At 50.6% G+C, this 24055-nt stretch overlaps 1 protein-coding gene and 1 long non-coding RNA gene across 2 annotated transcripts in view; both read left to right on the forward strand.

The window, feature by feature from the left end:
- Positions 1-403: 403 nt before the first annotated feature.
- Positions 404-3910, forward strand: LOC142365237 (uncharacterized). The gene is made up of 3 exons (XR_012766410.1): positions 404-965; positions 1196-1394; positions 3188-3910. It is a non-coding gene; the product is annotated as an uncharacterized LOC142365237 (long non-coding RNA).
- A 1176-nt stretch (positions 3911-5086) lies between these two features.
- The window catches only part of LOC142365234 (MAP kinase-interacting serine/threonine-protein kinase 2-like), a 29026-nt gene continuing 10057 nt past the window's right edge, over positions 5087-24055 (forward strand). Inside the window, exons 1-11 of the mRNA XM_075445893.1 lie at positions 5087-5655; positions 5886-6084; positions 7878-8777; positions 10286-10416; positions 10647-10845; positions 12639-13538; positions 15119-15249; positions 15480-15678; positions 17472-18371; positions 19880-20011; positions 20242-20440. Coding sequence (XP_075302008.1) covers positions 20413-20440 — 28 coding nt within the window. The 5' untranslated portion in view covers positions 5087-5655; positions 5886-6084; positions 7878-8777; ... (6 more) ...; positions 19880-20011; positions 20242-20412. The remainder of the gene's footprint in view (positions 5656-5885; positions 6085-7877; positions 8778-10285; positions 10417-10646; positions 10846-12638; positions 13539-15118; positions 15250-15479; positions 15679-17471; positions 18372-19879; positions 20012-20241; positions 20441-24055) is intronic.

Here is a 24055-nt window from a genome sequence, read left to right on the forward strand (position 1 = left end):
GCTGCTGGGTGGCCATGTTGGTTCCCGGGGCATGCTGGGAGCTGTAGGCCTGGGGCCTGCCCTGTGGCAGGGGCTGCTGGGTGGCCATGTTGGTTCCCGGGGCATGCTGGGAGCTGTAGGCCCGGGGCAGGGGCTGCTGGGTGGCCATGTTGGTGTGGCAGGGACAGGATCCACTCCAGGCCCTGGCTGAGGTGAGGGCTGGGGCTGCCCGTGAGGGGAGCGGGGCCCTGGGGTGGGCACTGGGGACTCTGCTGCCTGCTGGCCGTGCCAGGGGGGCGGGGGGGAGCTGCCTGCTGGAGCCGGGCCCGGCCGGGGCACCCCCGGGGGTGAGCCCAGAGCTGGGGAGGGGCAGGGGACGGAGACGGAGCCCCCAGGCACAGGCACAGGCACCAGCGGGCTGTGGGCTGAGCGAGGGAAGGCAGAGCTGCTCCTTTGTGCGTTGCCTTTCCCTCTGCTCCCTTCTCCTCTCCCTGTCCCTCGGTGAGGCTGGTGTCCTTCCCTGGTGTCCTTCCCTGGTGAGGTGAGCTCCCAGCCCGGGCTGAGGGAGAGAGAAAAGGGGTGAGGGGAGAGGGGTCGCAGCCCTGAGTGTGCAGGTTTCATACAGACGCCCTGTTCTGAAGATACAGCGTGTCGGTGGGTCAGCATTACCTGAAGATTTTTTTTCCTGGTTGATTTGATGCAGCGTGGTACATTTTGGTGGGAACACGGGGATGACATATCCAAAGTTGCTGAAAATGAGGTGATCCTGGTCGTGGGTTTTTTTCTGTGCCTGGTCTGGGAGCATTGTTCTGCATGTATTGCTAAATGTATGTCTTCATTTCATTCAAACTGCAGTGTAAAACTGGAAATATTGTACCTGCAAAAGAATGGGAACAGCTGTCCTTGTTTGCCAAGGTGAGCAGAGAAGCAGTGGGGAGCAGTTTGCAGGATCAGAACTCAGCCTGCTCTGGGTGATAGACCCTCAGGTGGGTAAAGAGAAACCTCGCTTTTTGAAATACAGCTCTTCTTATCGTCCTGTTTCTTTTGTTCGGTTGTGTTGGCAGTCAGACTCTAAACATGTGATTAAACGTTAAAAATCAAGCTATTTCAGGATTCTTTACTGTCTTAAATCCCATTACAAGCAGTGCACTCTGTTGCCCTGTGGATAGTCCATTCTCATGAGTGACCTGACTGGAAGTTTTGCTTTTCTTTCTAGTGCAGGGATGCACTTATGAAGGCAAATCCAGGGTACAAGTGGTACCCCACAACAAACCACCATGTGACGGCTCAGACATCCCCTGTTGCAAACAGGAGAAATCCATGGGCTTTTCCTCAGACTCTGGGAGAGATTCAGTAAGCCTGAGGAAAGAGACTACAAGGTGAAGAAATGCCCCAGCGTCACTTCAGCGTGGCAGGTGAGATTTCCACCCATGTTGCTCAAACACAGCAGCTTCAATTTGTTTGAGGATGCGGTGTTGGAATTGAACTGCAAGAGCAGTTTTCTCTACTGCACGTAGTACTGTAGTGCTAATACCTTTCATGTCCCAAATTCGGTTGCCAAGACTCTAGTTAAAACTCTGCATAACAACCTAAAATTTTCCTTAGTGCATGATTGCTTTGAAGAGTCAAGTCCAAATCTGTGTCATATCATAACGCACACCCTGTATTTGGTCCAGATTTGACTGAAGCTTATTTCAGGGCTATCTGCTGTTGAAGATTTTCATTTTCTAGTCAAAAAGGAAAATGCTGGTTAGAGTGATTCACAGATCTTGTAATAACCTAACAGTACCATGTATACTGTTAACCAGGTGTCCTTTATTACGGCGCCGGGCACACAGGGGATCTCTCCTCCAAACGTGTGTGCCAAACACCCTTTAATTTCAGGTTAAATATAACTACAATATGCATATTAATCGTTATATTTAACAGAGAGTATGAATCTATTCAAATTCTCCTTTAGGCAGGTGTATTACAGCTCCCGGGTGGTCTCTGGTGGTCTTAGGTTGTTACTTCATCTCTTTTGGTAGTCTTCCTCATTTGCCTGTGAGTTACCTCTGGAGTGCTGCGCATGCTCGGTTCGTTCTATCTCATTGCAAAACTGCAAAGCTGCTTTTTGCTGGTTCTTGGTTGCAGCTCCTGCTCTTGTCACTGTCTTGTCCTTGCTAAGTTTGCGAATCTATAAGGACAGCTTGCAACTTCCACACAGGTGCTTTGTTAAAACTAATAGAAAATAGCACTGCAGCTACTTTGGTCAAGTTTCATGTTTCTTATTATTCCTTCTATCAAGAGGTGTTAAAGTTCTTGTGGATGAATGTACCACAGGAGAAAACTTTTTGTATTTAAATCAGTAGAACTGCTATTTAGTTTCACTTAAAGAGTGAAAGAGCATGCGCTGTGCTGCCGTGGGCTGCTGGGAAGGGAGGGTATCGGGACGTTCCCTGGGTAACCCTGCTTCCCTGGGGCCTGCCATGTCCCCTTTGCCTTTGGTGGTGATTACAGAATAGTTCTATGATCATTACTGCGTTAGTCTGAGGGTATGAGAAGAACAAAGATTTGGGGAGGAAAGGATAATTTTAATTAGCTGTAAGATTTTTTACAACGCAGCTTTTGTGGGTGAGTGAAGACGATCATGAAAGTGGTGGCTGAGATTCTGTAATGGAAATTCTTTTGTTCTGGATCCCTAATCTCCCTCTTAACAGTTTAGGTCGGACTGTGGAATCTGGGAGCACACAGTCTCGTTCCTTAAAACTGAAGACAGTGCAGTCAGAGGGAGAGCCTGTTTGGAAGTTTGAGTGGTTTGGGCGCAGAGCCCGTTGGGGGCTGGGGCCCTCGGAGTTGGGGCTGTTTGTGCCCCATGCCCTTGGCCTGGCTCACAGCTGGGAACGGGCTTTCCCAGGAGCCAGATGTGGGACCTGTGGCCGAGCTGGAGGACCGGGGGTACCCCGGGACCAGCCTCGGGACCTGCGACAAACCTGCCTTGATACGAGCTCTGCCAGCAGGACACTGCCCAGGAGCAACTCGGGGCGTTGCTGTTCTCCTTCAGCAAGCACGACACGCACCAAGCACAGCCAGAGCTGCGCCTGTGCCAGGAGAAGACTTCAAGCACAGCCGGGGCTGGTGGTGACAGGTCCCACCATCTGTCCAGCTCAAGAAGATGCGGGCAAGATGCCTCGGAGAGGACACCGACCGGTTGTCACTTCTCTTGCAGGAACAGGATTTACCAGCAGAAGGGAGGCAGGATGGAGGGGCCTCTGAGGTCGCATCAGACTCTTGATGACGTCATGATGGCAGCAGAGGGAGAAGAGAAGGAGATGCGGGTGACCCGGCTGGGACAGTTCTTCTGAGGTAACATGTGCCACACAAACACCGAGACAGATAGAGGCATTGGGAGGCCGTGGAGCAGGTGAGAAAGGTGCCTGGGAGAGAGGTGAGCACGGGGAGGTGGGAGAGAGAGATGGAGGTGAAAAATCGAGGGTGTGGGCAGTGAGGAGGCTCCTGCTGTGCAGGGGCTCGTGAGGTCACTGGTGCCGGAGTAGCTGTTGGCGTCAGAGCCGGCCCCAGGCTTGTGCAGGTGCTGGCGATGTCCCATGTCCCTGAGTAGCTCATCGGGAATGTGAGGTCACCGTGCTTGTGACGCTTCTTCTGATGTCACCGATTGCGGAATAGGTGACAGTGTTGTCCGAAAAGCGCATTCTTTACCCGGTGTGCAATCAGCCAAGCCTCACACACCCAGGAGAGATATTGCTTTATTCAGGCCTGGGTGCTCGGTGGACTTCCCACAGATCAAGCACAGCCAAAGACATCTTCTCCATTGCACCTACACATTGAATTCATGAATATTCTGTCTGTCTAATACTTATTCATTCTAATCTATGTGAATTACTTAATGACGTGGCGTTGTTGTTCTTGGCTCCTTTTCAGACCCGTTCTGCGTGTGTGTTCCTGTTCTGGTGGTCCTTGGTGGTCCTCCCGGGTGAAGTACCCTAACTGCTTTCATCCACATCTGGTCACATGTCACCTAAGGACAACTTAAGACTACTTTCTTCTGCCAACTTTCCTTTGTTTCTTCCAGAAGGAGCATTTGTCCTTGATTAAACGGATAGTGCAGGTGGCCACGATATCCTGTCTTTGAACTTCGGTTAAATGTTAATATAATGCTTGTCCTGCACTAATTAAAAACATACTTGATGGAAGGGAGGCTAATTAAACACAGACGATACCCCTTCTTTCCAGGGGAAGAACTGTTCCATTACAGTGGGGCAGCAGCAGGCCCCTGGCTCCTGCAGCTGCTTCTGGCGTCACCAGCTGCAGTGTTCACACCTTTTGAGAGAAGAGGCACTGAGCTGCTGGTTCACAGTCCTGGCCGTTCTGCAGATCGTTTGCTTCTCTTCCATGTTTACTCCTCTCTGGCCCTGCCTCTCCCCTCCCTCTGCCCTTCCTGTTTCCTCCCATCCTTTTCCCTCTGCTCTGCTCCCTCACCCAGCCTGTGTCGGTCTGACCCCCTGTCCTTCCTCTGCCCTCCTCTGCTCTCTGTCCCTCTGTCCTGTTGCTCATCACAACGTTCCTGGCTGCCCCCTGCCCCTGCCCTGCGTCCCCCACTCCCTGTCCCTGTCCTGCTCCCATCCCTCTGTCCTGCTTGAAGCAGCTGGTGGCCATGTTGGTTCCCGGGGCATGCTGGGAGCTGTAGGCCTGGGGCCTGCCCTGTGGCAGGGGCTGCTGGGTGGCCATGTTGGTTCCCGGGGCATGCTGGGAGCTGTAGGCCTGGGGCCTGCCCTGTGGCAGGGGCTGCTGCTGGCCATGTTGGTTCCCGGGGCATGCTGGGAGCTGTAGGCCCGGGGCAGGGGCTGCTGGGTGGCCATGTTGGTGTGGCAGGGACAGGATCCACTCCAGGCCCTGGCTGAGGTGAGGGCTGGGGCTGCCCGTGAGGGGAGCGGGGCCCTGGGGTGGGCACTGGGGACTCTGCTGCCTGCTGGCCGTGCCAGGGGGGCGGGGGGGAGCTCCCTGCTGGAGCCGGGCCCGGCCGGGGCACCCCCGGGGGTGAGCCCAGAGCTGGGGAGGGGCAGGGGACGGAGACGGAGCCCCCAGGCACAGGCACAGGCACCAGCGGGCTGTGGGCTGAGCGAGGGAAGGCAGAGCTGCTCCTTTGTGCGTTGCCTTTCCCTCTGCTCCCTTCTCCTCTCCCTGTCCCTCGGTGAGGCTGGTGTCCTTCCCTGGTGTCCTTCCCTGGTGAGGTGAGCTCCCAGCCCGGGCTGAGGGAGAGAGAAAAGGGGTGAGGGGAGAGGGGTCGCAGCCCTGAGTGTGCAGGTTTCATACAGACGCCCTGTTCTGAAGATACAGCGTGTCGGTGGGTCAGCATTACCTGAAGATTTTTTTTCCTGGTTGATTTGATGCAGCGTGGTACATTTTGGTGGGAACACGGGGATGACATATCCAAAGTTGCTGAAAATGAGGTGATCCTGGTCGTGGGTTTTTTTCTGTGCCTGGTCTGGGAGCATTGTTCTGCATGTATTGCTAAATGTATGTCTTCATTTCATTCAAACTGCAGTGTAAAACTGGAAATATTGTACCTGCAAAAGAATGGGAACAGCTGTCCTTGTTTGCCAAGGTGAGCAGAGAAGCAGTGGGGAGCAGTTTGCAGGATCAGAACTCAGCCTGCTCTGGGTGATAGACCCTCAGGTGGGTAAAGAGAAACCTCGCTTTTTGAAATACAGCTCTTCTTATCGTCCTGTTTCTTTTGTTCGGTTGTGTTGGCAGTCAGACTCTAAACATGTGATTAAACGTTAAAAATCAAGCTATTTCAGGATTCTTTACTGTCTTAAATCCCATTACAAGCAGTGCACTCTGTTGCCCTGTGGATAGTCCATTCTCATGAGTGACCTGACTGGAAGTTTTGCTTTTCTTTCTAGTACAGGGATGCACTTATGAAGGCAAATCCAGGGTACAAGTGGTACCCCACAACAAACCACCATGTGACGGCTCAGACATCCCCTGTTGCAAACAGGAGAAATCCATGGGCTTTTCCTCAGACTCTGGGAGAGATTCAGTAAGCCTGAGGAAAGAGACTACAAGGTGAAGAAATGCCCCAGCGTCACTTCAGCGTGGCAGGTGAGATTTCCACCCATGTTGCTCAAACACAGCAGCTTCAATTTGTTTGAGGATGCGGTGTTGGAATTGAACTGCAAGAGCAGTTTTCTCTACTGCACGTAGTACTGTAGTGCTAATACCTTTCATGTCCCAAATTCGGTTGCCAAGACTCTAGTTAAAACTCTGCATAACAACCTAAAATTTTCCTTAGTGCATGATTGCTTTGAAGAGTCAAGTCCACCTCTGTGTCATATCATAACGCACACCCTGTATTTGGTCCACATTTGACTGAAGCTTATTTCAGGGCTATCAGCTGTTGAAGATTTTCATTTTCTAGTCAAAAAGGAAAATGCTGGTTAGAGTGATTCACAGATCTTGTAATAACCTAACAGTACCATGTATACTGTTAACCAGGTGTCCTTTATTACGGCGCCGGGCACACAGGGGATCTGTCCTCCAAACGTGTGTGCCAAACACCCTTTAATTTCAGGTTAAATATAACTACAATATGCATATTAATCGTTATATTTAACAGAGAGTATGAATCTATTCAAATTCTCCTTTAGGCAGGTGTATTACAGCTCCCGGGTGGTCTCTGGTGGTCTTAGGTTGTTACTTCATCTCTTTTGGTAGTCTTCCTCATTTGCCTGTGAGTTACCTCTGGAGTGCTGCGCATGCTCGGTTCGTTCTATCTCATTGCAAAACTGCAAAGCTGCTTTTTGCTGGTTCTTGGTTGCAGCTCCTGCTCTTGTCACTGTCTTGTCCTTGCTAAGTTTGCGAATCTATAAGGACAGCTTGCAACTTCCACACAGGTGCTTTGTTAAAACTAATAGAAAATAGCACTGCAGCTACTTTGGTCAAGTTTCATGTTTCTTATTATTCCTTCTATCAAGAGGTGTTAAAGTTCTTGTGGATGAATGTACCACAGGAGAAAACTTTTTGTATTTAAATCAGTAGAACTGCTATTTAGTTTCACTTAAAGAGTGAAAGAGCATGCGCTGTGCTGCCGTGGGCTGCTGGGAAGGGAGGGTATCGGGACGTTCCCTGGGTAACCCTGCTTCCCTGGGGCCTGCCATGTCCCCTTTGCCTTTGGTGGTGATTACAGAATAGTTCTATGATCATTACTGCTTTAGTCTGAGGGTATGAGAAGAACAAAGATTTGGGGAGGAAAGGATAATTTTAATTAGCTGTAAGATTTTTTACAACGCAGCTTTTGTGGGTGAGTGAAGACGATCATGAAAGTGGTGGCTGAGATTCTGTAATGGAAATTCTTTTGTTCTGGATCCCTAATCTCCCTCTTAACAGTTTAGGTCGGACTGTGGAATCTGGGAGCACACAGTCTCGTTCCTTAAAACTGAAGACAGTGCAGTCAGAGGGAGAGCCTGTTTGGAAGTTTGAGTGGTTTGGGCGCAGAGCCCGTTGGGGGCTGGGGCCCTCGGAGTTGGGGCTGTTTGTGCCCCATGCCCTTGGCCTGGCTCACAGCTGGGAACGGGCTTTCCCAGGAGCCAGATGTGGGACCTGTGGCCGAGCTGGAGGACCGGGGGTACCCCGGGACCAGCCTCGGGACCTGCGACAAACCTGCCTTGATACGAGCTCTGCCAGCAGGACACTGCCCAGGAGCAACTCGGGGTGTTGCTGTTCTCCTTCAGCAAGCACGACACGCACCAAGCACAGCCAGAGCTGCGCCTGTGCCAGGAGAAGACTTCAAGCACAGCCGGGGCTGGTGGTGACAGGTCCCACCATCTGTCCAGCTCAAGAAGATGCGGGCAAGATGCCTCGGAGAGGACACCGACCGGTTGTCACTTCTCTTGCAGGAACAGGATTTACCAGCAGAAGGGAGGCAGGATGGAGGGGCCTCTGAGGTCGCATCAGACTCTTGATGACGTCATGATGGCAGCAGAGGGAGAAGAGAAGGAGATGCGGGTGACCCGGCTGGGACAGTTCTTCTGAGGTAACATGTGCCACACAAACACCGAGACAGATGGAGGCATTGGGAGGCCGTGGAGCAGGTGAGAAAGGTGCCTGGGAGAGAGGTGAGCACGGGGAGGTGGGAGAGAGAGATGGAGGTGAAAAATCGAGGGTGTGGGCAGTGAGGAGGCTCCTGCTGTGCAGGGGCTCGTGAGGTCACTGGTGCCGGAGTAGCTGTTGGCGTCAGAGCCGGCCCCAGGCTTGTGCAGGTGCTGGCGATGTCCCATGCCCCTGAGTAGCTCATCGGGAATGTGAGGTCACCGTGCATGTGACGCTTCTTCTGATGTCACCGATTGCGGAATAGGTGACAGTGTTGTCCGAAAAGCGCATTCTTTACCCGGTGTGCAATCAGCCAAGCCTCACACACCCAGGAGAGATATTGCTTTATTCAGGCCTGGGTGCTCGGTGGACTTCCCACAGATCAAGCACAGCCAAAGACATCTTCTCCATTGCACCTACACATTGAATTCATGAATATTCTGTCTGTCTAATACTTATTCATTCTAATCTATGTGAATTACTTAATGACGTGGCGTTGTTGTTCTTGGCTCCTTTTCAGACCCGTTCTGCGTGTGTGTTCCTCTTCTGGTGGTCCTTGGTGGTCCTCCCGGGTGAAGTACCCTAACTGCTTTCATCCACATCTGGTCACATGTCACCTAAGGACAACTTAAGACTACTTTCTTCTGCCAACTTTCCTTTGTTTCTTCCAGAAGGAGCATTTGTCCTTGATTAAACGGATAGTGCAGGTGGCCACGATATCCTGTCTTTGAACTTCGGTTAAATGTTAACATAATGCTTGTCCTGCACTAATTAAAAAAATACTTGATGGAAGGGAGGCTAATTAAACACAGACGATACCCCTTCTTTCCAGGGGAAGAACTGTTCCATTACAGTGGGGCAGCAGCAGGCCCCTGGCTCCTGCAGCTGCTTCTGGCGTCACCAGCTGCAGTGTTCACACCTTTTGAGAGAAGAGGCACTGAGCTGCTGGTTCACAGTCCTGGCCGTTCTGCAGATCGTTTGCTTCTCTTCCATGTTTACTCCTCTCTGGCCCTGCCTCTCCCCTCCCTCTGCCCTTCCTGTTTCCTCCCATCCTTTTCCCTCTGCTCTGCTCCCTCGCCCAGCCTGTGTCGGTCTGACCCCCTGTCCTTCCTCTGCCCTCCTCTGCTCTCTGTCCCTCTGTCCTGTTGCTCATCACAACGTTCCTGGCTGCCCCCTGCCCCTGCCCTGCGTCCCCCACTCCCTGTCCCTGTCCTGCTCCCATCCCTCTGTCCTGCTTGAAGTGGCTGGTGGCCATGTTGGTTCCCGGGGCATGCTGGGAGCTGTAGGCCTGGGGCCTGCCCTGTGGCAGGGGCTGCTGGGTGGCCATGTTGGTTCCCGGGGCATGCTGGGAGCTGTAGGCCTGGGGCCTGCCCTGTGGCAGGGGCTGCTGGGTGGCCATGTTGGTTCCCAGGGCATGCTGGGAGCTGTAGGCCTGGGGCCTGCCCTGTGGCAGGGCTGCTGCTGGCCATGTTGGTTCCCGGGGCATGCTGGGAGCTGTAGGCCCGGGGCAGGGGCTGCTGGGTGGCAATGTTGGTGTGGCAGGGACAGGATCCACTCCAGGCCCTGGCTGAGGTGAGGGCTGGGGCTGCCCGTGAGGGGAGCGGGGCCCTGGGGTGGGCACTGGGGACTCTGCTGCCTGCTGGCCGTGCCAGGGGGGCGGGGGGGAGCTGCCTGCTGGAGCCGGGCCCGGCCGGGGCACCCCCGGGGGTGAGCCCAGAGCTGGGGAGGGGCAGGGGACGGAGACGGAGCCCCCAGGCACAGGCACAGGCACCAGCGGGCTGTGGGCTGAGCGAGGGAAGGCAGAGCTGCTCCTTTGTGCGTTGCCTTTCCCTCTGCTCCCTTCTCCTCTCCCTGTCCCTCGGTGAGGCTGGTGTCCTTCCCTGGTGTCCTTCCCTGGTGAGGTGAGCTCCCAGCCCGGGCTGAGGGAGAGAGAAAAGGGGTGAGGGGAGAGGGGTCGCAGCCCTGAGTGTGCAGGTTTCATACAGACGCCCTGTTCTGAAGATACAGCGTGTCGGTGGGTCAGCATTACCTGAAGATTTTTTTTCCTGGTTGATTTGATGCAGCGTGGTACATTTTGGTGGGAACACGGGGATGACATATCCAAAGTTGCTGAAAATGAGGTGATCCTGGTCGTGGGTTTTTTTCTGTGCCTGGTCTGGGAGCATTGTTCTGCATGTATTGCTAAATGTATGTCTTCATTTCATTCAAACTGCAGTGTAAAACTGGAAATATTGTACCTGCAAAAGAATGGGAACAGCTGTCCTTGTTTGCCAAGGTGAGCAGAGAAGCAGTGGGGAGCAGTTTGCAGGATCAGAACTCAGCCTGCTCTGGGTGATAGACCCTCAGGTGGGTAAAGAGAAACCTCGCTTTTTGAAATACAGCTCTTCTTATCGTCCTGTTTCTTTTGTTCGGTTGTGTTGGCAGTCAGACTCTAAACATGTGATTAAACGTTAAAAATCAAGCTATTTCAGGATTCTTTACTGTCTTAAATCCCATTACAAGCAGTGCACTCTGTTGCCCTGTGGATAGTCCATTCTCATGAGTGACCTGACTGGAAGTTTTGCTTTTCTTTCTAGTACAGGGATGCACTTATGAAGGCAAATCCAGGGTACAAGTGGTACCCCACAACAAACCACCATGTGACGGCTCAGACATCCCCTGTTGCAAACAGGAGAAATCCATGGGCTTTTCCTCAGACTCTGGGAGAGATTCAGTAAGCCTGAGGAAAGAGACTACAAGGTGAAGAAATGCCCCAGCGTCACTTCAGCGTGGCAGGTGAGATTTCCACCCATGTTGCTCAAACACAGCAGCTTCAATTTGTTTGAGGATGCGGTGTTGGAATTGAACTGCAAGAGCAGTTTTCTCTACTGCACGTAGTACTGTAGTGCTAATACCTTTCATGTCCCAAATTCGGTTGCCAAGACTCTAGTTAAAACTCTGCATAACAACCTAAAATTTTCCTTAGTGCATGATTGCTTTGAAGAGTCAAGTCCAAATCTGTGTCATATCATAACGCACACCCTGTATTTGCTCCAGATTTGACTGAAGCTTATTTCAGGGCTATCTGCTGTTGAAGATTTTCATTTTCTAGTCAAAAAGGAAAATGCTGGTTAGAGTGATTCACAGATCTTGTAATAACCTAACAGTACCATGTATACTGTTAACCAGGTGTCCTTTATTACGGCGCCGGGCACACAGGGGATCTCTCCTCCAAACGTGTGTGCCAAACACCCTTTAATTTCAGGTTAAATATAACTACAATATGCATATTAATCGTTATATTTAACAGAGAGTATGAATCTATTCAAATTCTCCTTTAGGCAGGTGTATTACAGCTCCCGGGTGGTCTCTGGTGGTCTTAGGTTGTTACTTCATCTCTTTTGGTAGTCTTCCTCATTTGCCTGTGAGTTACCTCTGGAGTGCTGCGCATGCTCGGTTCGTTCTATCTCATTGCAAAACTGCAAAGCTGCTTTTTGCTGGTTCTTGGTTGCAGCTCCTGCTCTTGTCACTGTCTTGTCCTTGCTAAGTTTGCGAATCTATAAGGACAGCTTGCAACTTCCACACAGGTGCTTTGTTAAAACTAATAGAAAATAGCACTGCAGCTACTTTGGTCAAGTTTCATGTTTCTTATTATTCCTTCTATCAAGAGGTGTTAAAGTTCTTGTGGATGAATGTACCACAGGAGAAAACTTTTTGTATTTAAATCAGTAGAACTGCTATTTAGTTTCACTTAAAGAGTGAAAGAGCATGCGCTGTGCTGCCGTGGGCTGCTGGGAAGGGAGGGTATCGGGACGTTCCCTGGGTAACCCTGCTTCCCTGGGGCCTGCCATGTCCCCTTTGCCTTTGGTGGTGATTACAGAATAGTTCTATGATCATTACTGCTTTAGTCTGAGGGTATGAGAAGAACAAAGATTTGGGGAGGAAAGGATAATTTTAATTAGCTGTAAGATTTTTTACAACGCAGCTTTTGTGGGTGAGTGAAGACGATCATGAAAGTGGTGGCTGAGATTCTGTAATGGAAATTCTTTTGTTCTGGATCCCTAATCTCCCTCTTAACAGTTTAGGTCGGACTGTGGAATCTGGGAGCACACAGTCTCGTTCCTTAAAACTGAAGACAGTGCAGTCAGAGGGAGAGCCTGTTTGGAAGTTTGAGTGGTTTGGGCGCAGAGCCCGTTGGGGGCTGGGGCCCTCGGAGTTGGGGCTGTTTGTGCCCCATGCCCTTGGCCTGGCTCACAGCTGGGAACGGGCTTTCCCAGGAGCCAGATGTGGGACCTGTGGCCGAGCTGGAGGACCGGGGGTACCCCGGGACCAGCCTCGGGACCTGCGACAAACCTGCCTTGATACGAGCTCTGCCAGCAGGACACTGCCCAGGAGCAACTCGGGGCGTTGCTGTTCTCCTTCAGCAAGCACGACACGCACCAAGCACAGCCAGAGCTGCGCCTGTGCCAGGAGAAGACTTCAAGCACAGCCGGGGCTGGTGGTGACAGGTCCCACCATCTGTCCAGCTCAAGAAGATGCGGGCAAGATGCCTCGGAGAGGACACCGACCGGTTGTCACTTCTCTTGCAGGAACAGGATTTACCAGCAGAAGGGAGGCAGGATGGAGGGGCCTCTGAGGTCGCATCAGACTCTTGATGACGTCATGATGGCAGCAGAGGGAGAAGAGAAGGAGATGCGGGTGACCCGGCTGGGACAGTTCTTCTGAGGTAACATGTGCCACACAAACACCGAGACAGATGGAGGCATTGGGAGGCCGTGGAGCAGGTGAGAAAGGTGCCTGGGAGAGAGGTGAGCACGGGGAGGTGGGAGAGAGAGATGGAGGTGAAAAATCGAGGGTGTGGGCAGTGAGGAGGCTCCTGCTGTGCAGGGGCTCGTGAGGTCACTGGTGCCGGAGTAGCTGTTGGCGTCAGAGCCGGCCCCAGGCTTGTGCAGGTGCTGGCGATGTCCCATGCCCCTGAGTAGCTCATCGGGAATGTGAGGTCACCGTGCATGTGACGCTTCTTCTGATGTCACCGATTGCGGAATAGGTGACAGTGTTGTCCGAAAAGCGCATTCTTTACCCGGTGTGCAATCAGCCAAGCCTCACACACCCAGGAGAGATATTGCTTTATTCAGGCCTGGGTGCTCGGTGGACTTCCCACAGATCAAGCACAGCCAAAGACATCTTCTCCATTGCACCTACACATTGAATTCATGAATATTCTGTCTGTCTAATACTTATTCATTCTAATCTATGTGAATTACTTAATGACGTGGCGTTGTTGTTCTTGGCTCCTTTTCAGACCCGTTCTGCGTGTGTGTTCCTCTTCTGGTGGTCCTTGGTGGTCCTCCCGGGTGAAGTACCCTAACTGCTTTCATCCACATCTGGTCACATGTCACCTAAGGACAACTTAAGACTACTTTCTTCTGCCAACTTTCCTTTGTTTCTTCCAGAAGGAGCATTTGTCCTTGATTAAACGGATAGTGCAGGTGGCCACGATATCCTGTCTTTGAACTTCGGTTAAATGTTAACATAATGCTTGTCCTGCACTAATTAAAAAAATACTTGATGGAAGGGAGGCTAATTAAACACAGACGATACCCCTTCTTTCCAGGGGAAGAACTGTTCCATTACAGTGGGGCAGCAGCAGGCCCCTGGCTCCTGCAGCTGCTTCTGGCGTCACCAGCTGCAGTGTTCACACCTTTTGAGAGAAGAGGCACTGAGCTGCTGGTTCACAGTCCTGGCCGTTCTGCAGATCGTTTGCTTCTCTTCCATGTTTACTCCTCTCTGGCCCTGCCTCTCCCCTCCCTCTGCCCTTCCTGTTTCCTCCCATCCTTTTCCCTCTGCTCTGCTCCCTCGCCCAGCCTGTGTCGGTCTGACCCCCTGTCCTTCCTCTGCCCTCCTCTGCTCTCTGTCCCTCTGTCCTGTTGCTCATCACAACGTTCCTGGCTGCCCCCTGCCCCTGCCCTGCGTCCCCCACTCCCTGTCCCTGTCCTGCTCCCATCCCTCTGTCCTGCTTGAAGTGGCTGGTGGCCATGTTGGTTCCCGGGGCATGCTGGGAGCTGTAGGCCTGGGGCCTGCCCTGTGGCAGGGGCTGCTGGGTGGCCATGTTGGTTCCCGGGGCATGCTGGGAGCTGTAGGCCTGGGGCCTGCCCTGTGGCAGGGGCTGCTGGGTGGCCATGTTGGTTCCCGGGGCATGCTGGGAGCTGTAGGCCTGGGGCCTGCCCTGTGGCAGGGGCTGCTGGGTGGCCATGTTGGTTCCCAGGGCATGCTGGGAGCTGTAGGCCTGGGGCCTGCCCTGTGGCAGGGCTGCTGCTGGCCATGTTGGTTCCCGGGGCATGCTGGGAGCTGTAGGCCCGGGGCAGGGGCTGCTGGGTGGCCATGTTGGTGTGGCAGGGACAGGATCCACTCCAGGCCCTGGCTGAGGTGAGGGCTGGGGCTGCCCGTGAGGGGAGCGGGGCCCTGGGGTGGGCACTGGGGACTCTGCTGCCTGCTGGCCGTGCCAGGGGGGCGGGGGGGAGCTGCCTGCTGGAGCCGGGCCCGGCCGGGGCACCCCCGGGGGTGAGCCCAGAGCTGGGGAGGGGCAGGGGACGGAGACGGAGCCCCCAGGCACAGGCACAGGCACCAGCGGGCTGTGGGCTGAGCGAGGGAAGGCAGAGCTGCTCCTTTGTGCGTTGCCTTTCCCTCTGCTCCCTTCTCCTCTCCCTGTCCCTCGGTGAGGCTGGTGTCCTTCCCTGGTGTCCTTCCCTGGTGAGGTGAGCTCCCAGCCCGGGCTGAGGGAGAGAGAAAAGGGGTGAGGGGAGAGGGGTCGCAGCCCTGAGTGTGCAGGTTTCATACAGACGCCCTGTTCTGAAGATACAGCGTGTCGGTGGGTCAGCATTACCTGAAGATTTTTTTTCCTGGTTGATTTGATGCAGCGTGGTACATTTTGGTGGGAACACGGGGATGACATATCCAAAGTTGCTGAAAATGAGGTGATCCTGGTCGTGGGTTTTTTTCTGTGCCTGGTCTGGGAGCATTGTTCTGCATGTATTGCTAAATGTATGTCTTCATTTCATTCAAACTGCAGTGTAAAACTGGAAATATTGTACCTGCAAAAGAATGGGAACAGCTGTCCTTGTTTGCCAAGGTGAGCAGAGAAGCAGTGGGGAGCAGTTTGCAGGATCAGAACTCAGCCTGCTCTGGGTGATAGACCCTCAGGTGGGTAAAGAGAAACCTCGCTTTTTGAAATACAGCTCTTCTTATCGTCCTGTTTCTTTTGTTCGGTTGTGTTGGCAGTCAGACTCTAAACATGTGATTAAACGTTAAAAATCAAGCTATTTCAGGATTCTTTACTGTCTTAAATCCCATTACAAGCAGTGCACTCTGTTGCCCTGTGGATAGTCCATTCTCATGAGTGACCTGACTGGAAGTTTTGCTTTTCTTTCTAGTACAGGGATGCACTTATGAAGGCAAATCCAGGGTACAAGTGGTACCCCACAACAAACCACCATGTGACGGCTCAGACATCCCCTGTTGCAAACAGGAGAAATCCATGGGCTTTTCCTCAGACTCTGGGAGAGATTCAGTAAGCCTGAGGAAAGAGACTACAAGGTGAAGAAATGCCCCAGCGTCACTTCAGCGTGGCAGGTGAGATTTCCACCCATGTTGCTCAAACACAGCAGCTTCAATTTGTTTGAGGATGCGGTGTTGGAATTGAACTGCAAGAGCAGTTTTCTCTACTGCACGTAGTACTGTAGTGCTAATACCTTTCATGTCCCAAATTCGGTTGCCAAGACTCTAGTTAAAACTCTGCATAACAACCTAAAATTTTCCTTAGTGCATGATTGCTTTGAAGAGTCAAGTCCAAATCTGTGTCATATCATAACGCACACCCTGTATTTGCTCCAGATTTGACTGAAGCTTATTTCAGGGCTATCTGCTGTTGAAGATTTTCATTTTCTAGTCAAAAAGGAAAATGCTGGTTAGAGTGATTCACAGATCTTGTAATAACCTAACAGTACCATGTATACTGTTAACCAGGTGTCCTTTATTACGGCGCCGGGCACACAGGGGATCTCTCCTCCAAACGTGTGTGCCAAACACCCTTTAATTTCAGGTTAAATATAACTACAATATGCATATTAATCGTTATATTTAACAGAGAGTATGAATCTATTCAAATTCTCCTTTAGGCAGGTGTATTACAGCTCCCGGGTGGTCTCTGGTGGTCTTAGGTTGTTACTTCATCTCTTTTGGTAGTCTTCCTCATTTGCCTGTGAGTTACCTCTGGAGTGCTGCGCATGCTCGGTTCGTTCTATCTCATTGCAAAACTGCAAAGCTGCTTTTTGCTGGTTCTTGGTTGCAGCTCCTGCTCTTGTCACTGTCTTGTCCTTGCTAAGTTTGCGAATCTATAAGGACAGCTTGCAACTTCCACACAGGTGCTTTGTTAAAACTAATAGAAAATAGCACTGCAGCTACTTTGGTCAAGTTTCATGTTTCTTATTATTCCTTCTATCAAGAGGTGTTAAAGTTCTTGTGGATGAATGTACCACAGGAGAAAACTTTTTGTATTTAAATCAGTAGAACTGCTATTTAGTTTCACTTAAAGAGTGAAAGAGCATGCGCTGTGCTGCCGTGGGCTGCTGGGAAGGGAGGGTATCGGGACGTTCCCTGGGTAACCCTGCTTCCCTGGGGCCTGCCATGTCCCCTTTGCCTTTGGTGGTGATTACAGAATAGTTCTATGATCATTACTGCTTTAGTCTGAGGGTATGAGAAGAACAAAGATTTGGGGAGGAAAGGATAATTTTAATTAGCTGTAAGATTTTTTACAACGCAGCTTTTGTGGGTGAGTGAAGACGATCATGAAAGTGGTGGCTGAGATTCTGTAATGGAAATTCTTTTGTTCTGGATCCCTAATCTCCCTCTTAACAGTTTAGGTCGGACTGTGGAATCTGGGAGCACACAGTCTCGTTCCTTAAAACTGAAGACAGTGCAGTCAGAGGGAGAGCCTGTTTGGAAGTTTGAGTGGTTTGGGCGCAGAGCCCGTTGGGGGCTGGGGCCCTCGGAGTTGGGGCTGTTTGTGCCCCATGCCCTTGGCCTGGCTCACAGCTGGGAACGGGCTTTCCCAGGAGCCAGATGTGGGACCTGTGGCCGAGCTGGAGGACCGGGGGTACCCCGGGACCAGCCTCGGGACCTGCGACAAACCTGCCTTGATACGAGCTCTGCCAGCAGGACACTGCCCAGGAGCAACTCGGGGCGTTGCTGTTCTCCTTCAGCAAGCACGACACGCACCAAGCACAGCCAGAGCTGCGCCTGTGCCAGGAGAAGACTTCAAGCACAGCCGGGGCTGGTGGTGACAGGTCCCACCATCTGTCCAGCTCAAGAAGATGCGGGCAAGATGCCTCGGAGAGGACACCGACCGGTTGTCACTTCTCTTGCAGGAACAGGATTTACCAGCAGAAGGGAGGCAGGATGGAGGGGCCTCTGAGGTCGCATCAGACTCTTGATGACGTCATGATGGCAGCAGAGGGAGAAGAGAAGGAGATGCGGGTGACCCGGCTGGGACAGTTCTTCTGAGGTAACATGTGCCACACAAACACCGAGACAGATAGAGGCATTGGGAGGCCGTGGAGCAGGTGAGAAAGGTGCCTGGGAGAGAGGTGAGCACGGGGAGGTGGGAGAGAGAGATGGAGGTGAAAAATCGAGGGTGTGGGCAGTGAGGAGGCTCCTGCTGTGCAGGGGCTCGTGAGGTCACTGGTGCCGGAGTAGCTGTTGGCGTCAGAGCCGGCCCCAGGCTTGTGCAGGTGCTGGCGATGTCCCATGTCCCTGAGTAGCTCATCGGGAATGTGAGGTCACCGTGCTTGTGACGCTTCTTCTGATGTCACCGATTGCGGAATAGGTGACAGTGTTGTCCGAAAAGCGCATTCTTTACCCGGTGTGCAATCAGCCAAGCCTCACACACCCAGGAGAGATATTGCTTTATTCAGGCCTGGGTGCTCGGTGGACTTCCCACAGATCAAGCACAGCCAAAGACATCTTCTCCATTGCACTTACACATTGAATTCATGAATATTCTGTCTGTCTAATACTTATTCATTCTAATCTATGTGAATTACTTAATGACGTGGCGTTGTTGTTCTTGGCTCCTTTTCAGACCCGTTCTGCGTGTGTGTTCCTCTTCTGGTGGTCCTTGGTGGTCCTCCCGGGTGAAGTACCCTAACTGCTTTCATCCACATCTGGTCACATGTCACCTAAGGACAACTTAAGACTACTTTCTTCTGCCAACTTTCCTTTGTTTCTTCCAGAAGGAGCATTTGTCCTTGATTAAACGGATAGTGCAGGTGGCCACGATATCCTGTCTTTGAACTTCGGTTAAATGTTAATATAATGCTTGTCCTGCACTAATTAAAAAAATACTTGATGGAAGGGAGGCTAATTAAACACAGACGATACCCCTTCTTTCCAGGGGAAGAACTGTTCCATTACAGTGGGGCAGCAGCAGGCCCCTGGCTCCTGCAGCTGCTTCTGGCGTCACCAGCTGCAGTGTTCACACCTTTTGAGAGAAGAGGCACTGAGCTGCTGGTTCACAGTCCTGGCCGTTCTGCAGATCGTTTGCTTCTCTTCCATGTTTACTCCTCTCTGGCCCTGCCTCTCCCCTCCCTCTGCCCTTCCTGTTTCCTCCCATCCTTTTCCCTCTGCTCTGCTCCCTCGCCCAGCCTGTGTCGGTCTGACCCCCTGTCCTTCCTCTGCCCTCCTCTGCTCTCTGTCCGTCTGTCCTGTTGCTCATCACAACGTTCCTGGCTGCCCCCTGCCCCTGCCCTGCGTCCCCCACTCCCTGTCCCTGTCCTGCTCCCATCCCTCTGTCCTGCTTGAAGCAGCTGGCGGCCATGTTGGTTCCCGGGGCATGCTGGGAGCTGTAGGCCTGGGGCCTGCCCTGTGGCAGGGGCTGCTGGGTGGCCATGTTGGTTCCCAGGGCATGCTGGGAGCTGTAGGCCTGGGGCCTGCCCTGTGGCAGGGGCTGCTGGGTGGCCATGTTGGTTCCCAGGGCATGCTGGGAGCTGTAGGCCTGGGGCCTGCCCTGTGGCAGGGCTGCTGCTGGCCATGTTGGTTCCCGGGGCATGCTGGGAGCTGTAGGCCCGGGGCAGGGGCTGCTGGGTGGCCATGTTGGTGTGGCAGGGACAGGATCCACTCCAGGCCCTGGCTGAGGTGAGGGCTGGGGCTGCCCGTGAGGGGAGCGGGGCCCTGGGGTGGGCACTGGGGACTCTGCTGCCTGCTGGCCGTGCCAGGGGGGCGGGGGGGAGCTCCCTGCTGGAGCCGGGCCCAGCCGGGGCAGCCCCGGGGGTGAGCCCAGAGCTGGGGAGGGGCAGGGGACGGAGACGGAGCCCCCAGGCACAGGCACAGGCACCAGCGGGCTGTGGGCTGAGCGAGGGAAGGCAGAGCTGCTCCTTTGTGCGTTGCCTTTGCCTTTGCTCCCTTTTCCCCTCCCTGTCCCTCGGTGAGGCTGGTGTCCTTCCCTGGTGTCCTTCACTGGTGAGGTGAGCTCCCAGCCCGGGCTGAGGGAGAGAGAAAAGGGGTGAGGGGAGAGGGGTCGCAGCCCTGAGTGTGCAGGTTTCATACAGACGCCCTGTTCTGAAGATACAGCGTGTCTGTGGGTCAGCATTACCTGAAGATTTTTTTTCCTGGTTGATTTGATGCAGCGTGGTACATTTTGGTGGGAACACGGGGATGACATATCCAAAGTTGCTGAAAATGAGGTGATCCTGGTCGTGGGTTTTTTTCTGTGCCTGGTCTGGGAGCATCGTTCTGCATGTATTGCTAAATGTATGTCTTCATTTCATTCAAACTGCAGTGTAAAACTGGAAATATTGTACCTGCAAAAGAATGGGAACAGCTGTCCTTGTTTGCCAAGGTGAGCAGAGAAGCAGTGGGGAGCAGTTTGCAGGATCAGAACTTCAGCCTGCTCTGGGTGATAGACCGTCAGGTGGGTAAAGAGAAACCTCGCTTTTTGAAATACAGCTCATCTTATCGTCCTGTTTCTTTTGTTCGGTTGTGTTGGCAGTCAGACTCTAAACATGTGATTAAATGTTAAAAATCAAGCTATTTCAGGATTCTTTACTGTCGTAAATCCCATTACAAGCAGTGCACTCTGTTGCCCTGTGGATAGTCCATTCTCATGAGTGACCTGACTGGAAGTTTTGCTTTTCTTTCTAGTGCAGGGATGCACTTATGAAGGCAAATCCAGGGTACAAGTGGTACCCCACAACAAACCACCATGTGACGGCTCAGACATCCCCTGTTGCAAACAGGAGAAATCCATGGGCTTTGCCTCAGACTCTGGGAGAGATTCAGTAAGCCTGACTAAAGAGACTACAAGGTGAAGAAATGCCCCAGCGTCACTTCAGCGTGGCAGGTGAGATTTCCACCCATGTTGCTCAAACACAGCAGCTTCAATTTGTTTGAGGATGCGGTGTTGGAATTGAACTGCAAGAGCAGTTTTCTCTACTGCACGTAGTACTGTAGTGCTAATACCTTTCATGTCCCAAATTCGGTTGCCAAGACTCTAGTTAAAACTCTGCATAACAACCTAAAATTTTCCTTAGTGCATGATTGCTTTGAAGAGTCAAGTCCAGCTCTGTGTCATATCATAACGCACACCCTGTATTTGGTCCACATTTGACTGAAGCTTATTTCAGGGCTATCTGCTGTTGAAGATTTTCATTTTCTAGTCAAAAAGGAAAATGCTGGTTAGAGTGATTCACAGATCTGGTAATAACCTAACAGTACCATGTATACTGTTAACCAGGTGTCCTTTATTACGGCGCTGGGCACACAGGGGATCTCTCCTCCAAACGTGTGCGCCAAACACCCTTTAATTTCAGGTTAAATATAACTACAATATGCATATTAAGCGTTATATTTAAGAGAGAGTATGAATCTATTCAAATTCTCCTTTAGGCAGGTGTATTACAGCTCCCGGGTGGTCTCTGGTGGTCTTAGGTTGTTACTTCATCTCTTTTGGTAGTCTTCCTCATTTGCCTGTGAGTTACCTCTGGAGTGCTGCGCATGCTCGGTTCGTTCTATCTCATTGCAAAACTGCAAAGCTGCTTTTTGCTGGTTCTTGGTTGCAGCTCCTGCTCTTGTCACTGTCTTGTCCTTGCTAAGTTTGCGAATCTATAAGGACAGCTTGCAACTTCCACACAGGTGCTTTGTTAAAACTAATAGAAAATAGCACTGCAGCTAGTTTGGTCAACTTTCATGTTTCTTATTATTCCTTCTATCAAGAGGTGTTAAAGTTCTTGTGGATGAATGTACCACAGGAGAAAACTTTTTGTATTTAAATCAGTAGAACTGCTATTTAGTTTCACTTAAAGAGTGCCCTGTTGTCTATTACATCTTGGAGGGTAAAACATAAAAAAAAATGAGATCTGTGACTAAGTGTAGGTGCAGTGCCTGAACGAATGAAAAGCAGGTCATCTCTCACTGGTGTACACAGACAGCAGAACTGTTGAAGTCCTGACCTTGAAATACAGAGACATTGATGTTAAAGACTGGCACCTTAAGAACCCTGGCTTTTGACATTGCCTTTCTACATCTGCTTTAGTTTTCTGCCACTCTTTTGTTTAGTATTTCCCTTGACTTCCTTCATCCTCCTTTTTATTGAGATCTTATTGAAGGCTAAGTTTTTGAAATCATTGCCTATATTTGTAGGTATTGCTTGTTTTCCTTTATATCTCTAGCTTTTTGCATAGCCTTGCTATGTCTGTGTTAGTGTGCTGCCCTCAGTTTTTAGGTTTTGCCTTGACTTCCTTAATCTTCCTCCCTAGTTAAGTTTTCTTTCTAAGTCGAAGGGTTTCCAGAGTGGCCGTGCATTCTACATTGTCTTTCTACGGCTGTTTTAGTTTGCTGCCGTGGGTTATTAGATTTGCCCTTTACTTCCTTAGTCTTCCTCCCAATTTCAGTGTTCATATGAAGTCTGAGAATTTCATATATTGTTTTCTTCAAGAGTTTTGTGTCATTCCTTAGTAGTTACTTGTGTTGTTCTATTTTTTCTTCTTTGTTTCTTTAATCTCTGTCGGTTTTGCACATTTTGACATTCATTTCCTGGTCTTCCTTTCTGTTGTAGTCATTCTGTCATGGTTTGCGTCTTTATGCTGGCTTTTTACATTGTCTTTCCACAGCTGTTTCAGTCTGCTGCCACTCTTTTCTTTAGTATTTCCCTTGACTTCCTTCATCCTCCTCCCTATTGAGATCTTATAGAAGGCTAAGTTTTTGAAATCATTGCCTCTGTTTGTAGGTATTGCTAGTTTTGCTTTAGATCTTTAGCTTTTTGCATAGCCTTGCTATGTCTGCCTTAGTGTTCTGCCCTCAGTTTTTAGTTTTTGCCTTGGTATCCTGAATCTTCCTCCCTATTTCAAGGTTCATTTGAAGTGTAAGGTTTTGAAATCGCTGTCTTGAAGAGTTTTGTGTCAGTCCTTAGGTCGTTAGTATTATAGATTTTCTTTTGAAATCTCTCTCTTAGTTCACGGTGATTGTATTTCCCTGTATTTTTTCTTTTGTTCCCTAATCTCTGTTGGTTTTTCACTTGTCAACGTTCATGTCCTCGTCTTCCATTCTATTCTAGTCACTTTTTGTTGTTTTTCCAGAACACCCTGGCTTTTTACATTGTCGTTCTACATCTCATTTTAGTTTGCTGCCACTCTTTTGTTTAGTATTTCCCTTGACTTCCTTCATCCTTCTCCATATTGATATCTCATTGAAGGCTAAGTTTTTGAAATCATTGCCTGTATTTGTAGGTATTGCTAGTTTTGCTTTAGATCTCTAGCTTTTTACATAACCTTGCTATGTCTGCTTTAGTGTTCTGCCCTCAGGTTTTAGTTTTTGCCTTGGTTTCCTGAATCTTCCTCCCTATTTCAAGATTCATTTGAAGTGTAAGGTTTTGAAATCGCTGACTTCAAGAGTTTTGTGTCATTCCTTAGGTCGTTAGTATTACAGATTTTCTTTCGAAATCTCTCTTTTAGTTCGCGGTGATTGTATTTCCCTATATTTTTTTCCTTTGTTTCTTTAATCTCTGTCAGTTTTTCACATTTTGACATACATTTCCTGGTCTTCCATTCTGTTGGAGTCATTCTGTCTTGGTGTGCGTCTTTATGCTGGCTTTTTCCATTGTCTTTCCACAGCTGTTTCAGTTTGCTGCCACTCTTTTGTTTAGTATTTCCCTTGACTTCCTTCATCCTCCTCCCTATTGAGATCTTATTTAAGGCTAAGTTTTTGAAATCATTGCCTGTATTTGTAGGTATTGCTAGTTTTGCTTTAGATCTCTAGCTTTTTGCATAGCCTTGCCATGTGTGCCTTACTGTGCTGCCCTCAGTTTTTAGTTTTTGCCTTGGTTTCCTGAATCTTCCTCCCTATTTCAAGGTTCATTTGAAGTGTAAGGTTTTGAAATCGCTGTCTTGAAGAGTTTTGCGTCATTCCTTAGGTCGTTAGTATTATAGATTTTCTTTCGAAATCTCTCTTTTAGTTTGTGGTCCTTGTATTTCCCTATATTTTTTTCCTTTGTTTCTTTAATCTCTGTCAGTTTTTCACATTTTGACATACATTTCTTGGTGTTCCTTTCTGTTGTAGTCATTCTGTCATGGTTTGCGTCTTTATGCTGACTTTTTACATTGTCTTTCCACAGCTGTTTCAGTCTGCTGCCACTCTTTTCTTTAGTATTTCCCTTGACTGCCTTCATCCTCCTCCCTATTGAGATCTTATAGAAGGCTAAGTTTTTGAAATCATTGCCTCTATTTGTAGGTATTGCTAGTTTTGCTTTAGATCTTTAGCTTTTTGCATAGCCTTGCTATATGTGCCTTAGTGTGCTGCCCTCAGTTTTTAGTTTTTGCCTTGGTATCCTGAATCTTCCTCCTTATTTCAAGGTTCATTTGAAGTGCCAGGGCCAGTTCTGGGCTTCCCAGTTCAAGAAAGATGAGGAGCTACTGGAGAGAGTCCAGAGGAGGGTTAGGAGGATGATGAGGGGACTGGAGCA

The sequence above is a fragment of the Opisthocomus hoazin genome, chromosome 33 (assembly GCF_030867145.1).
Source record: "Opisthocomus hoazin isolate bOpiHoa1 chromosome 33, bOpiHoa1.hap1, whole genome shotgun sequence".
In the NCBI taxonomy this organism is placed as follows: domain Eukaryota; kingdom Metazoa; phylum Chordata; class Aves; order Opisthocomiformes; family Opisthocomidae; genus Opisthocomus; species Opisthocomus hoazin.